General features: G+C 38.7%; 1 protein-coding gene across 1 annotated transcript in view; it reads left to right on the top strand.

Moving 5' to 3' along the window:
* LOC136881913 (copine-8) overlaps positions 1 to 11,476 on the top strand; it is a 57,626-nt gene extending 46,150 nt beyond the window's left edge. The window contains exons 8-10 of the mRNA XM_067154358.2: positions 3,099 to 3,329; positions 7,105 to 7,283; positions 9,233 to 11,476. Coding sequence (XP_067010459.1) covers positions 3,099 to 3,329; positions 7,105 to 7,283; positions 9,233 to 9,568 — 746 coding nt within the window. The 3' untranslated portion in view covers positions 9,569 to 11,476. The remainder of the gene's footprint in view (positions 1 to 3,098; positions 3,330 to 7,104; positions 7,284 to 9,232) is intronic.
* Positions 11,477 to 12,609: the final 1,133 nt, after the last annotated feature.

Raw genomic sequence — 12,609 nt, 5'->3', positions numbered from 1 at the left:
TTTTCCACCAACAGGATTCAAACTGGCTAACTATGGTGTAAGACTGTATTAGATTGATGCCTCAGCGGTCATTGCTACCCAGGCAGGATCACTTGTAATACAGTATCCACTTATAGCATTAATTTGCAACTGGCCTTTAAAGGATTGTATCGAGAGGGAATACAAAGAAAAGTGTAAAAAAGCACAAAAATCGTGCTTTTTATTTGCATTGTGTTTATTACAGTTGTGATATTTTCATGCCTTTCATCATATCATATATTGTGGAAGTGTATTAACATTGTATCTGAATGACTGGTATGAAGTTTCAATCTGAAACCTTACCGCAGTTACACTATTGTCCTCTGGATCTCATAATTGCAAGTTCAATCTTGGCAGAGGTAGGGTAGTCCAGTTTTTGGAGGATGGAGTAGAGACCAATTGGCACTCTGTGACTTATGATTTCAGGATGTAATATATCTCTGGTGACAAGTTTGATGTTTATTAAAAAAATTAATTAAAACTCAGCAGTCGGTTTCCCAACAGAATTTTTGTTTCTGTCACTTGGTAGAACACAATGGAGTGTTAGCATTCACATGCAGGCAACCTAGAATATAATTTTCTATCATTTTAACTTCCCCTTGTCCACCTTCTGCCAGGTTGGCATGTAGATGGTACTTCTCCACCATTGCTTCTCCTTCCACCACTCCTCTTCAGTAATTGTATTCCAGTCCTCTTTTTGTTATACTGTTCTTGACACAGTCCATCCATCTTGCCCTATGTTAGCCTTCAATACTTATTTTGGTAGCTTTCCCTCCTCCATCCTCATATGTCCAGACTGTGTATGTTGGGTATTCAGCCTGAAGGCTGGTTTGATCCTCCACACCTATGCCAACAGGTGTCATAGATGGCCTAGGCATCACTGAAGAGGCGTACTAGGGAAATGAGGAGTGAGATAGTTTCCCGTTGCTTTCCTCACCGAGCCAGAAGTTGCCTACACATCAGTCTGCCAAGCCCACTGAAATGCACGCACCAACCAACCCTATGAGTGATTTTCATACCATTCATAACAGGGACTGGCTGCATAAGGAATGGTATTACTAGCATCTCTCATACGTCAGTCACTTTCACACTGTCAAAGGCAAGGATGAGACTGAGACAAGTCAATGAAAGTAACAAATTTATTCAAGCCCATACCAGAAGACATAGTGCACTGTAAACACTACATCTCGCCAGCAAAGGCATATGTCCAGACTATCTCAATTTATTCTTCTCCATCCTGTCATTCAGTTTGTCTACCCCTATTTCTTTTCTGACCTCAACATTTCCTGCTCTGTCTCTCCTTGTCTTTCTTACCATACTCCTCAGGAACATCTCTCTGGCCTGAATTTTTCTCTCATCTTTTGCTGTCAATGTCAAATCTCTGATGGTATCAGATTAAAATACCTCTAAATCCATAGGTTATTATTCCATTATCCATAATACTTTATTCTTGCTCATAGAATAGTTATTTAAGCACTCACAGCCTATATTCAAGGGTATTTGTTATTTATAGTGTGAGAAACATTTACTGCCATGCTAAAGAAACCCCTGAAATGACGTCTTTTGTTTGCTTTCCATTACTTATATTTATCTGCTTGGATCATTATCTCCCCTCCTGTGTTTGTCCTGTGATTCTAGTCTTTTACCCTCTCTATTCATCTCTGTCCTTTTGGCTCTTCCCTTTTCCCTTGTGTATCTGGTTTCTTCTTATCGTACACTTCTCACTTTAAGACTAACGATCTGTCAAGATGGCCCCTCAATGAATATTGATACCCACTCTCCTGATGAAGCCGGTAAGCAGAAAGGAGTTCTTCGGGGACTGAGAAGAAATAGACATAGAAAAATTGGGGTTGATGAGGAGAGAGTCAATCTGTTTTGAAGACAGTAGTGGATGAAGATATGGAGATTGCCCTTGTCCTTTTTGCGTTTTCATCTTTGTCCTTGTCTCCGTCATTATCTAGCCAGGCTGAGAGGCTCAGGCTGTTGAGGCGCTGGCGTTCTGACCCCAACTTGGCAGCTTCGATCCTGGCTCAGTCCAGTGGTATTTGTAGGTGCTCAAACATGACAGCCTCATGTCTGTAGATTTCCTGGCACGTTAAAGAACCCCTGCGGAACTAAATTCTGACACCTCGGAGCCTCTGAAAAACTGTAAAAGTGGTTAGTGGGACATAAAGCCAATATTATTATTATTATTATTATTATTATTATTATTATTATTATTATTATTATTATTATTATTATTATTATTATTATTATTATTTGGTCATCGGCTTAGATGGGCAGGCCATATCCATCGTATAAGTGACAGCAGATTCCCTCGCCAAGTCCTCAGCACTGGCAAGAGGACTCGTGGTGCTCCTCTGAAGCAGTATGAAGACCAACTTAAGCAGACAATGAGAAGCGCAGATATAAATCCAAATACTTGGCAAACTCTCGCATCGTCTCACCCTCGCTGGCATGCTACCATCTTGGCTGCAGTTGCTCAGTTTGAGCTGGAACATCGAAGACAGAAAGTGGAAACTCGCCAGAGAAAGAAGTTATGTCAAACACTGCCACGTCCCCCCCTTTCCATCGGATGCAACATGTGTGGTCGCATGTTTTATGCAAGAATTGGTCTGATAAGCCATCAGCGCCACCTTCATTGTGCGGACTAAGGATTACGGAACTGCAGGCAAGAAACAAAAATTCGGATATGAGTATCGGCCGCCGCCGACAGAACAAAGGAAGGCAGCATCTCTCCATATAAAAAAATATTGGGCTGATAGGAAATCAGGAAATCCTTTGTATAATTGACTAGAGTGGTCCAATGTAGGTCATACAATGTAAAAATAAAATAAATTATTATTACATTACTTACCTTATTGACCTGTTGTTATGTATATCCTATCATTTGTTCTCTTTGTGTTTCTGTCTTTCTTCATAGACCTTGATTTGTCACTTGCTTGTTCATATCCGTTACTTGTACAGGTTTCCTATTGTTAACTACAATTAAATTCATCAGATAATGTTTACCGTGTAACTTGTTTTCTCACCTTTGGTAGAGTTAAGTTGATGTCATGATAGAAAATGTTCTGTTGCAGCATCTAATGGTGATCCTCAGGCTCCAAATTCACTTCACTACATCCATTCTCACATTCCCAATCAGTATGAACAAGCCTTGACTGCCGTTGGGGAAATCATTCAGGACTACGACAGTGATAAACTGTTTCCTGTACTTGGATTTGGAGCCAGACTACCTCCAGATGGTAGGGTGTCCCATGAGTTCTTCGTCAACATGCATCCAGACAACCCCTACTGTAACGGAATAGCAGGTACGTCTTACGCTTCTTTCCTACCATTTGTGCACACTGAGATGTATCTTCCAGTTTTTATTTTCTTTAATATAAGAAAGGTGATAAAAGACAACATATGCACTCTTTGTTGTTTGTAGCATCATTTTCAAGTAAGATGGAAGCAAATATGCTGGGCTGAGTCCCTGTCCTATTGACTGTGTGTTACAAGAAGCTGTGTATGACAACTATGTCAGCTTTGAAACTCTTACTGCCATAATTTAAACCCTGGTACTGCTGCAGGATTTTCCTCCAAATACTTGAAGCTACTTTTCTTAAGTATACGGACTTGCATTGAACTTCTCTTGAACTATAATTGAATAATGAATTTTGTTCTGGCACCAGACCTTGTGGAGCCCGCATGAAGCACTACAAGGACCAGCTTAAGCACGCTGTGAAGATTACAGGTCTCAATCCACAAACCTCACAAACCTGGGACACGCTTGCTCAAGACCGTACAATTTGGCACCTGACCATCCCTGCTGCTGTCAATCTGTTTGAAGGGGAATGACGCAGACGTGAAGAGGCCAGGCGGGAAACACGAGAACACCATGCAGCACAACCACGCCCTTGTCCAACAATTCTGTGCAATCTATGTGGACGCTTATTCCATGCTAGAATTGGTCTGTTCAACCATCAAAAGTACATTCACAGACAGAATTGAATTATTGGAGGAAGTTAATTACTCGGAAACGAGTTAAAGCTGTCACCGCCGACGATACATGTATGATACACCATTTTAAAGCTAAAGGATGAGTCTGCTAGTGTACAGAAATAATTGTTCAAAAAGGAATAATAGGTAAAACAGAAGGAAATGTTACATTTATTAACGTTTAGAAAAAGTAATAAAATCCTGGTCTGGAAGTTCAATTAATATTTGAACTAGGGGACCTGCGCTGCTCTGCAGCATTCATCATAAGTAAATCAGATAACATATCTTGATACGAAATTGCTCCATTCACTGCAAAAAAGACATTGTTTTAGGATTTGTATTACCTGTTAATTTTGCATGAAGTGAATTTTTGTAGATTTCTTTATTGTGGTGTTGATATTTTATTTTATAGTTACTGTGTGTTTAATTTAAAGTTTTAGATTCGTTCGTTTTGCATGGTAATTTGTCCTTAAGGGGAGTAGTTGAACCTTGCAAATAAATAAAAATAAGTGATAACTGTACGTACAGTAAAGTCCATTATAGCGAGAATTCATAACAGCGAAAATTTTACTCGCTATAACGGATTGTCGTTATATCAGATTTTTTTATAAAAGTCGGAAAAACCCCCCATGCACATTAAAATCGGTATGAAATGGCAATCACTTTGTTAAAAACTTGCGTTTCCGCAGATGATATCCACACTACGGCTTACCTGGGTTTTTTTTTTTTTTTTGTCGTAATCCGATACTACGTGAAAGTGTATGTTTAATTTCGTTCTGAAAAAAATATAGTACCGTATTTCTCCGAATCCAAGATGAACCCCACTCTTACCTTCAAGAAATTTAAATCAGGCTCAAAAAGAACTTTCTAAAATCATATGAATTCCTTGTTGTACAGTAGGCCTACGTATTTTTAGACTATTTTTAGACGCCAAACATTTGATTTCGTCATGCCGTATTTCTCTCTCTCTTTTTTTTTTTTTTTTTTTTTTTTGCAGCTGCACAATTATTCTTTATTTCCGCGGGTTTAAGGACCATTAACTTAACATTGGCATCATAATACCGAAGAGAACCCGTTGAAAATTTGCCGGCAATACCTATTCCGAATTCTCCGAATCCAAGATGAACCCCACTTTTTCCTTCAAAAAATATGCATGTAGAGAAATAACCTCCTCGCGAAAAATGTACATGTAAATAGCATTCCCGAAATTTAACTGGACGCGAGAAGATATGAAATATCCTCTGAAATCAGTGATGTACTCTGCCATATCTTGAGGTGTATCACATTCTTACTTTTTTCCGTATGTAACATTAAAATTAAGATATCATTTACTTCAGTCCTTATTTTTAACGAGTTAACAACTGCTATCGGCCACGTTATTTATGCAATTATTACGAAAACGTGTTATCCTCTTTCATTTCGAATTTTCTTTACAGAACAGCAGTCGACGGGTATTACTAATCAACTCCAACATCGCCTTTGAATGTCAATGAGAGAGCTTGCAAATGCACAAAGTGAGAAAACTATACCGTACCGAAGATGATCGATCGCATTTTGTTGCAAACGTTTCAGTTTTCTTATTCAAATAGCGTCACGTATCCTAACTTAACTGTACTATACGTATGATGAAAACACACTTCAAGCGCCAGTAGAGAAATTATAACCTTCTCGCTATAAATTTTCATAATAGCCTTTCCGTAATTTAACCAGGCGCAACAGAATATAAACTAACCTTTGAAATCAATTAAGCACTTTTGCCATGTCTCGAGGTGTATCCCATTCTTATTTAATTGCAGTATTTAACCTCAAAATTAAGTGGTTGTTTAGTCAGCCTTAATTTTTAACGAGTTAACAACCGTTATCAGACACGTTATTTATGTGTTTATTATGAAAATAAGTTCTCTTTCGTTTCTAATTTTCTTTACAGAACAGCTGTCGACGGGTATTGCTAATCAACTTCGACATCACCTTTGAATAGATTCACAATTAAGTATTTATTATTTTCCACCTAGTCGATACAATGGTTGCTTAAGGCAATTTAATGGTTAAACCAGTCAACCAAGTGAACCCGAAAACTGGGAGTTCAACACTAAGTGGTGTACCACTTTTAACCATTAAATTGCCTTAAGCAATCATTGTATCGACTTGGTGGAAAATAATAAATACTTAATTGTGAATCTATTGAAGTGCGATACGGACCATGAAACTGATTTTATGTAATCACCTTTGAATGTCAACGAGAGAACTTGCTAGTGTACGTAGTGAGGAAACGATGCCGAAAGTAATCGATCGCATTCAATATCATCTCTGGGGTGCATAAATATCGGTAACGGAAAAAATCGCGCACGCTTAATCGCTCGTAATAACGGATGCGTCAGTGATATGATTCTCGCTGTAACCGAAGGGCGATGCACAGTTTAATATAGGAATTTTGAAGGGACAGAAAAAAGTCGTCGCTATAACGGAGTTCTCGTTATATGCCGTACTCGCTGTAGCGTACTTCTACTTTATTTACACGTCGCTTTATAGATATGATGTACACGATTCCAAACATCATAAGGACTGTCACCAGTCAACCAAGTGAACCCGAAAACTGGGAGTTCAACACTAATCTTTGTCATTTTGGACATTTTTTTTGTTCACTCCTTCTGAACCCCATGATATTGGATTTAAACGGCATCCAGAGTGTCACAATCATGTCAGTAACCCCCAAAAGTTTGGATTCGTCACTGATATTGATCGTTTTTTTTATTATTTTGACATGTCACTCCCTCCCAACCCCAATTCATATTAGTGCTAGGGATGTCTTGGGAGCCAGATTTTCTCAAGGAGTGTCAAGAAATCATTTTAAAACCTTTCCTGCTCTTCAGAGGCAGCAGATTTGTTCTCAAGTAGTAAAGGCAAGTTGTTCTAGAATTATTGGACAGGTTTGCAACAGTGTGTACGCACCCTGGAAGGAACTGGCTCTTGATCAAGGGATCTTGGTGTGGATAGGGAGACTAATCACAGTACTAATTTTATTCTGCATGTTTTCCCTTTTAAATGTCCTATTTTTTTTGTCTGCAAAAGGATGTGTTAACCACGTCCCTCTGTATTTGATTGCAGGAGTAGTGGAGGCATACAGGAACTGTATCCGCCAGATTCAGCTGTATGGCCCTACCAATTTCAGTCCCATCATCAATCATGTGGCAAAATTTGCCCAGGCGTATCAGGACGGATCCCAGTATTTCATCTTACTCATCATCACCGATGGTGTTATCACAGATATGGTGCAAACCAAACAGGTAAGTGCCTTTTCTGTAATCTTTAGTAAAAAAATATGTATATATGTTTTGTTAAGCCTGTATAACATGAATGGGATTGCTGTGTTGGGGGGGATTGAAATGTTGTGTTTCAAGGTGATTGATTATATGAAGAACTAAACACCATTTTGTGACTGGTAGTTGTTAACCCTTAAGAGTTGAAATCAATTCACCAGCTGAAATTCCATAGTTCTGTGCGAAGATTACCAAGCCAATTTCCCGAAATATGCAAGTTCTTAATTTCTTATCCCCCTGTGGGTGGGGGCGGTAGAATAACACCCACGGTATCTCCTGGCTGTTGTAAGAGGTGACTAAAAGGGGCCTCAGGGGCTCTGAACTTTGGAGCGTGGGTTGGCGACCACGGGGCCCTCAGCTGAGTCCTGGCATTCTTTCCACTTACTTGTGCCAGGCTCCTCACTTTCATTTATCCTATCCGACCTCCCTTGGTCAACTCTTATTCTTTTCCGACCCCGACGCTATTAGGTTTGCGAGGGCTAGGGAGTCTTTCATTTTCCCGCCCTTCGTGGCCCTTGTCTTCCTTTGGCCGATATCTTCATTTTTCGAAGTGTCGGACCCCTTCCATTTTTCTCTCTGATTAGTGTTATATAGAGGATGGTTGCCCAGTTGTACATCCTCTTAAAACAATAATCACCACCACCACCACTCTTAATTTCTTAGCTTTTAAATTTGGTCACGTAACATTCCATTCTCAATCAATCACAGTCAAACAGTAATCAATGATCTGCATTTAGGGCTATCGCGCAGGTGGCAGATTCCCTAACAATTGTTTATCTTGCCTTTTCTTAAACGTTTTCAAAGAACTTTGAAACTTACTGAACATTTGCCTTGCTAGCATATACCAATCCCTTACTTCTTATTTTATAAATGAATATTTGCTGCAGTTTTCCCCCTTGAATTCCAACTTTATCTTCGTATTACTAATCTTTCCTATTTTGTGAAAGCTCCGCTGAAGCTTATTTGTCTATTAATGTCATTCCATGCTATTTCTCTACTGACAGCTCAGAACATACCACTTAATAATACCAATGTAGTTGGTCCGTTATTGGACATTATAAATTTTCCAGCTTAGTCAAGCAACTCATCTCCTTGCTCCCAGATCTTTTGAGCCCAAAGTTTGCAACGTTCTTGTAACACTACTTGTTTGTTGGAAATCACCCAGAACAAATTGTGCTTCCTTCCTTTGGATCTTCCCCAGTTCTTGTATTAATTTGTCTTGGTGTGGGTCCCATGCACTAGAACCATACTCTAATTGGGGTCTTACCATAGACTTGTATGCCCTCTCCTTTACATCCTTACTACAACCCCTTAACGCCCCTCATAACCATGCAAGGAGATCTGTAACTCTTCACTATATTTTATATAATCAACGTTGGCACTCAAGATATTAATAGTTACGTTGACAGACTTCTTCAAACGAATAAAAGCGTCAAAAATCAGAGGATATTTAAGAACAATGTGCCTCCGTTTATTATGGTCCTGGTATGCTGCTTTTCCTCCTAGAGCATCCCATGTTACTGTATATCATGTATATCAGCTGAAATGTTCATCTGAAATAACTTGTAAACTGTTAAAGGTATCAAAAACAAGGGGCTCGTAATTAAACTTACAGTACTTTTCTACGATGTCGATATCTGCTGAAACATTAGTACTAACATTGTACTTTACACTGAAACTACACCATCAGAGTAACGGGTATTTCAAAATCATGTCTGATTATTTTCAGAATCTCGCAAGTACTTCTTCAGAATATGGAATTTTTTTAAATATGTTTTTTCTTTTTTTAGTTGATTTACTATAGTTCATTGATATGATGTAATTAAAGTATTTTGTGTTGTTTACAATTAGAGCAGCCATCCTCACCTATGTTATACTTCCATGATTAGATTGTATGTTTTGCTCTTTGCCTTCAGGCCATCATCCGTGCATCTTCACTGCCAATGTCAATTATCATAGTAGGGGTGGGCAATGCTGACTTCGAAGCCATGAACGAACTGGATGCAGATACAGTGCCTTTGTCACATAATGGTGTGCAGGCTGTCAGGGATATTGTTCAGTTTGTGCCATTCAGGAATTTTCAACGCCTCAATGATGTGAACCAAGCTAAAGCATACCTGGCAAAGGAAGTGTTAATGGAGATTCCTGATCAGATCGTGTGGTACATGAAGAATCAGAACATCACACCGAAACAGCCAGTAGTTAGCAACAACATTGGGGATGCTCCGCCTCCCCCGTATATTCCCACTTAAGTATTCTGTCTAAGTTTTATTTTGTACTTATGTCCTGTGAAGAACAATTACGGTTGAGCAGCTTCGTCGCACTTCGTAACATGAAGTCATGCTGGTGCTAAATGATACAAATAGATGTACTTACTATTTTGTATGTGTATAACTTCGTTACTTCTCCATAAGCTGTACAATGTTCAGAATTGATCATGATCTGTAGCCTTTTTATCATCTTACATTTCTTGTAAATTTGACTTCTAAAGCAGCATTCTTATGAAGGATGTTCTACTTGGAGTGTAAATTTCTTTTAGGGAAGATTGTAATGATGATAGGACTTGGTAATGAAGTCAAAGTGGTGTAAAAGTATGAGGCTTTCTGCACTTAACTGATTGTAATGAAATATGGAAAGCTAGAAATGAGTTTACAACTTACACAAGGAAGCAAGAGGAACAGAAAGAAAAAACAAAGACAAATGTGAAAATACTGAAGGATGATATGAAACTGCATGTGGTCATCCTGATGTCTTTAGTGTTCCTCGCTCCTCGCTTACAAATCACAGGTCAGGTAACTGTAACTGACTTTAAACCGCAGAATCAGCAGCCCTGAAGATGGTTTTCCATTCCATTATTTCCTGATTTTTAAATTTTTTAAAATTAAATTTGTTTTGCATAACACCGACACACGGGTCTTACGGTTAGGAATGGTAGGGCTGTCGACTGTGGGGTTCAAACCCACTAACTCCCAAATACAAGCCCATAGTTACGTGACCCAAAGTGCTTAGCCAACTTGCTTAGTCATTTAACATTCCGTGCATCATCGATGTCAGCTAGTCAGGAATGCTAATTGTCTTAAAACCTTTGTAAATTTCACATCTTTTTGTCTTTTCCCTTTGTACGTTTACCTGGCTTTCTTCTTATCATATTCTACAGTGCTCACATTAAAAATGAAGGCCCATTAAGAAAGGCCCCCTCAATGAGTGTGGATGCTTGAAACTCAGATAAAGTTTGGAAGCAGAAATGAGGTCTTTGAGGGATGAGAATAACTGGATGTAGATGAACCGAGGTTGATAAGATGTGAAGAACATATAGCAGTTGAGGCTTTCACGGCCGGCATTACAAATTATGTCTGTATTTTCCGGGCTTGTAGACCGTGGTAGAAGAGCGCGTTATGGTCCGGACGTTTCGCCGAAGACTGCGTTCGACATTATCAAGGGTTCTTACTGACTTCAATAGTAGCAAAGTACGCAGTGGAATGGAGTGGTATTGCAGTTCCACCTCATTATATAGTACAGGCTATGATGCGCTGCTCACCTATTAGTCCGCCATGCTGGAGGGGTGATCGCTGATTGGCCAACAATTGAATCATTAAGGAGCCCGATGTAGGTCGACCTGCCTTGGTGAAGACAGGCAGTTGATCACTCGTTGCTTTTCCTGGTCTGCCACTGCCATCGTGACCTCCAGGTTTTAAAGTTTTCAGGACTGGAAACCAGGCTTTGTTGATCCGTTCAGATTCCTTCTTATGGTTGAAGCTGTTGGTGTGCTTCAGGATTTCAATGGCTTTCTTTATAGCTGGCCATAATAAGATACATTAGTTGACATTACTTGGATGTTGCTGTACTATCTAGCAGGGAGTGTTCAGCAATTGATGACCTTTCTGCTTGTCCCAGCCATCTGTGCCTGTAGTGCTTCTTCAGTCGTGTGGCGATGCTCCGTTTTTTAGTTGCTGTGTAGAGAGGACCACGGCCTACATACCCGGAAAATACCAATGTGATTTGTGAAGAACATAGTTTATGAAAATGTGGAAATTGTCCTTGTCCTCTTGGCTTTTTCTTCTTATTTTCTTTCTTTTTTCATTGTCGATTCTTCCTCTTTCCATTGCTCTCTCGTTCCAAACTGACCTGTTGTTGCATTTATCCTCAACTTTCTTATTGTCTCTGTGTATTTGACTTTTATCCTGTTCAGCTGACACATCTGTGTGTGTGTGTGTGTGTGTGTGTGTGTGTGTGTGTGTGTGTGTGTGTGTGTGTGTGTGTGTGTGTGAGAGATATCCCCCCCCCCCCCAAAGCAATTTATCATCACTTTAACGTGCACTGGTTTTGACAGTTTTTTAAATTAACAGTCCACTACAGTATTTGGTTGGTATATTCTACCCATATGTTTGTCGTTTCCATAAGAATGCTGCTTTTCTGTTTGAGGTAGTTTGCTTAATTCAACAGAACAGAGTATATTTCAAAGGGATGGTAGCTTATTTTCATATTAAAATTTGTAGATATTATAAATTATCATATATCTTATGTAATTTTTCTTATACATTTGATATTTTTAGTGCATATTTTGAGTGATCCTGATGTAAAATTACAAGTACAAATGGCATTCATCATGACTGGTAATGGTTGTAGTTAGAAATGATTGGTGTTGAATTAGTCACTGATGTCATGATTAATATGTATTGCAGTGGTATTTTAATTCTTATTTCAGCAGTATGGTCTTGAGTGTGTTTTTATTGATGTATTATGTGTGTTTCGTATGTTTCATTGTATCGTTCATGGAATAGGGTCAGAAGGACGCAGCAGGCTGACTAGAATATTTTGACAAATTTTCAAAAAGCTGAGCCCATAAAGGAATATTATAAAGTAGTTTGTTGAAATTTAATTAATATGTTTATTGTAATGTTATTACAACTTCTTTTATTCTGCCCTAGAGTTTTTACTCCCTAAATTATTAGTGGGTTTGTTAGGCTTATATATTTTTTTAAAAATGACTACTACATCACACAAAAATAGTATTATGTAATACTCAGTACTTGAAGAATCATTTTGTACAGTATACATTTAATAATCTTCAATTTCCATTTTCCAGCTCCAGCCAGATTAAGATGCTAATGGCACCTTTTCATCTTTCTCTCTTGATTTTAGGTCAACTTCCTCATATTTTGGTGATATTAACTTTCCTGATTTCCATGCCCATTCAGTGTTTGTTTCCCAAGTACTTGAAGCTTTGCACAATTTCAAGAGGTTGTCCCTCAATTTTTATTACAGTATTTTTCCTTTCTCCCATAATCAGCAC

Source organism: Anabrus simplex, chromosome 10 (genome assembly GCF_040414725.1).
Source record: "Anabrus simplex isolate iqAnaSimp1 chromosome 10, ASM4041472v1, whole genome shotgun sequence".
Lineage (NCBI taxonomy): Eukaryota > Metazoa > Arthropoda > Insecta > Orthoptera > Tettigoniidae > Anabrus > Anabrus simplex.
Note: the sequence above shows the minus strand (reverse complement) of the source record. Positions and strands in the feature narration are given on the sequence as shown.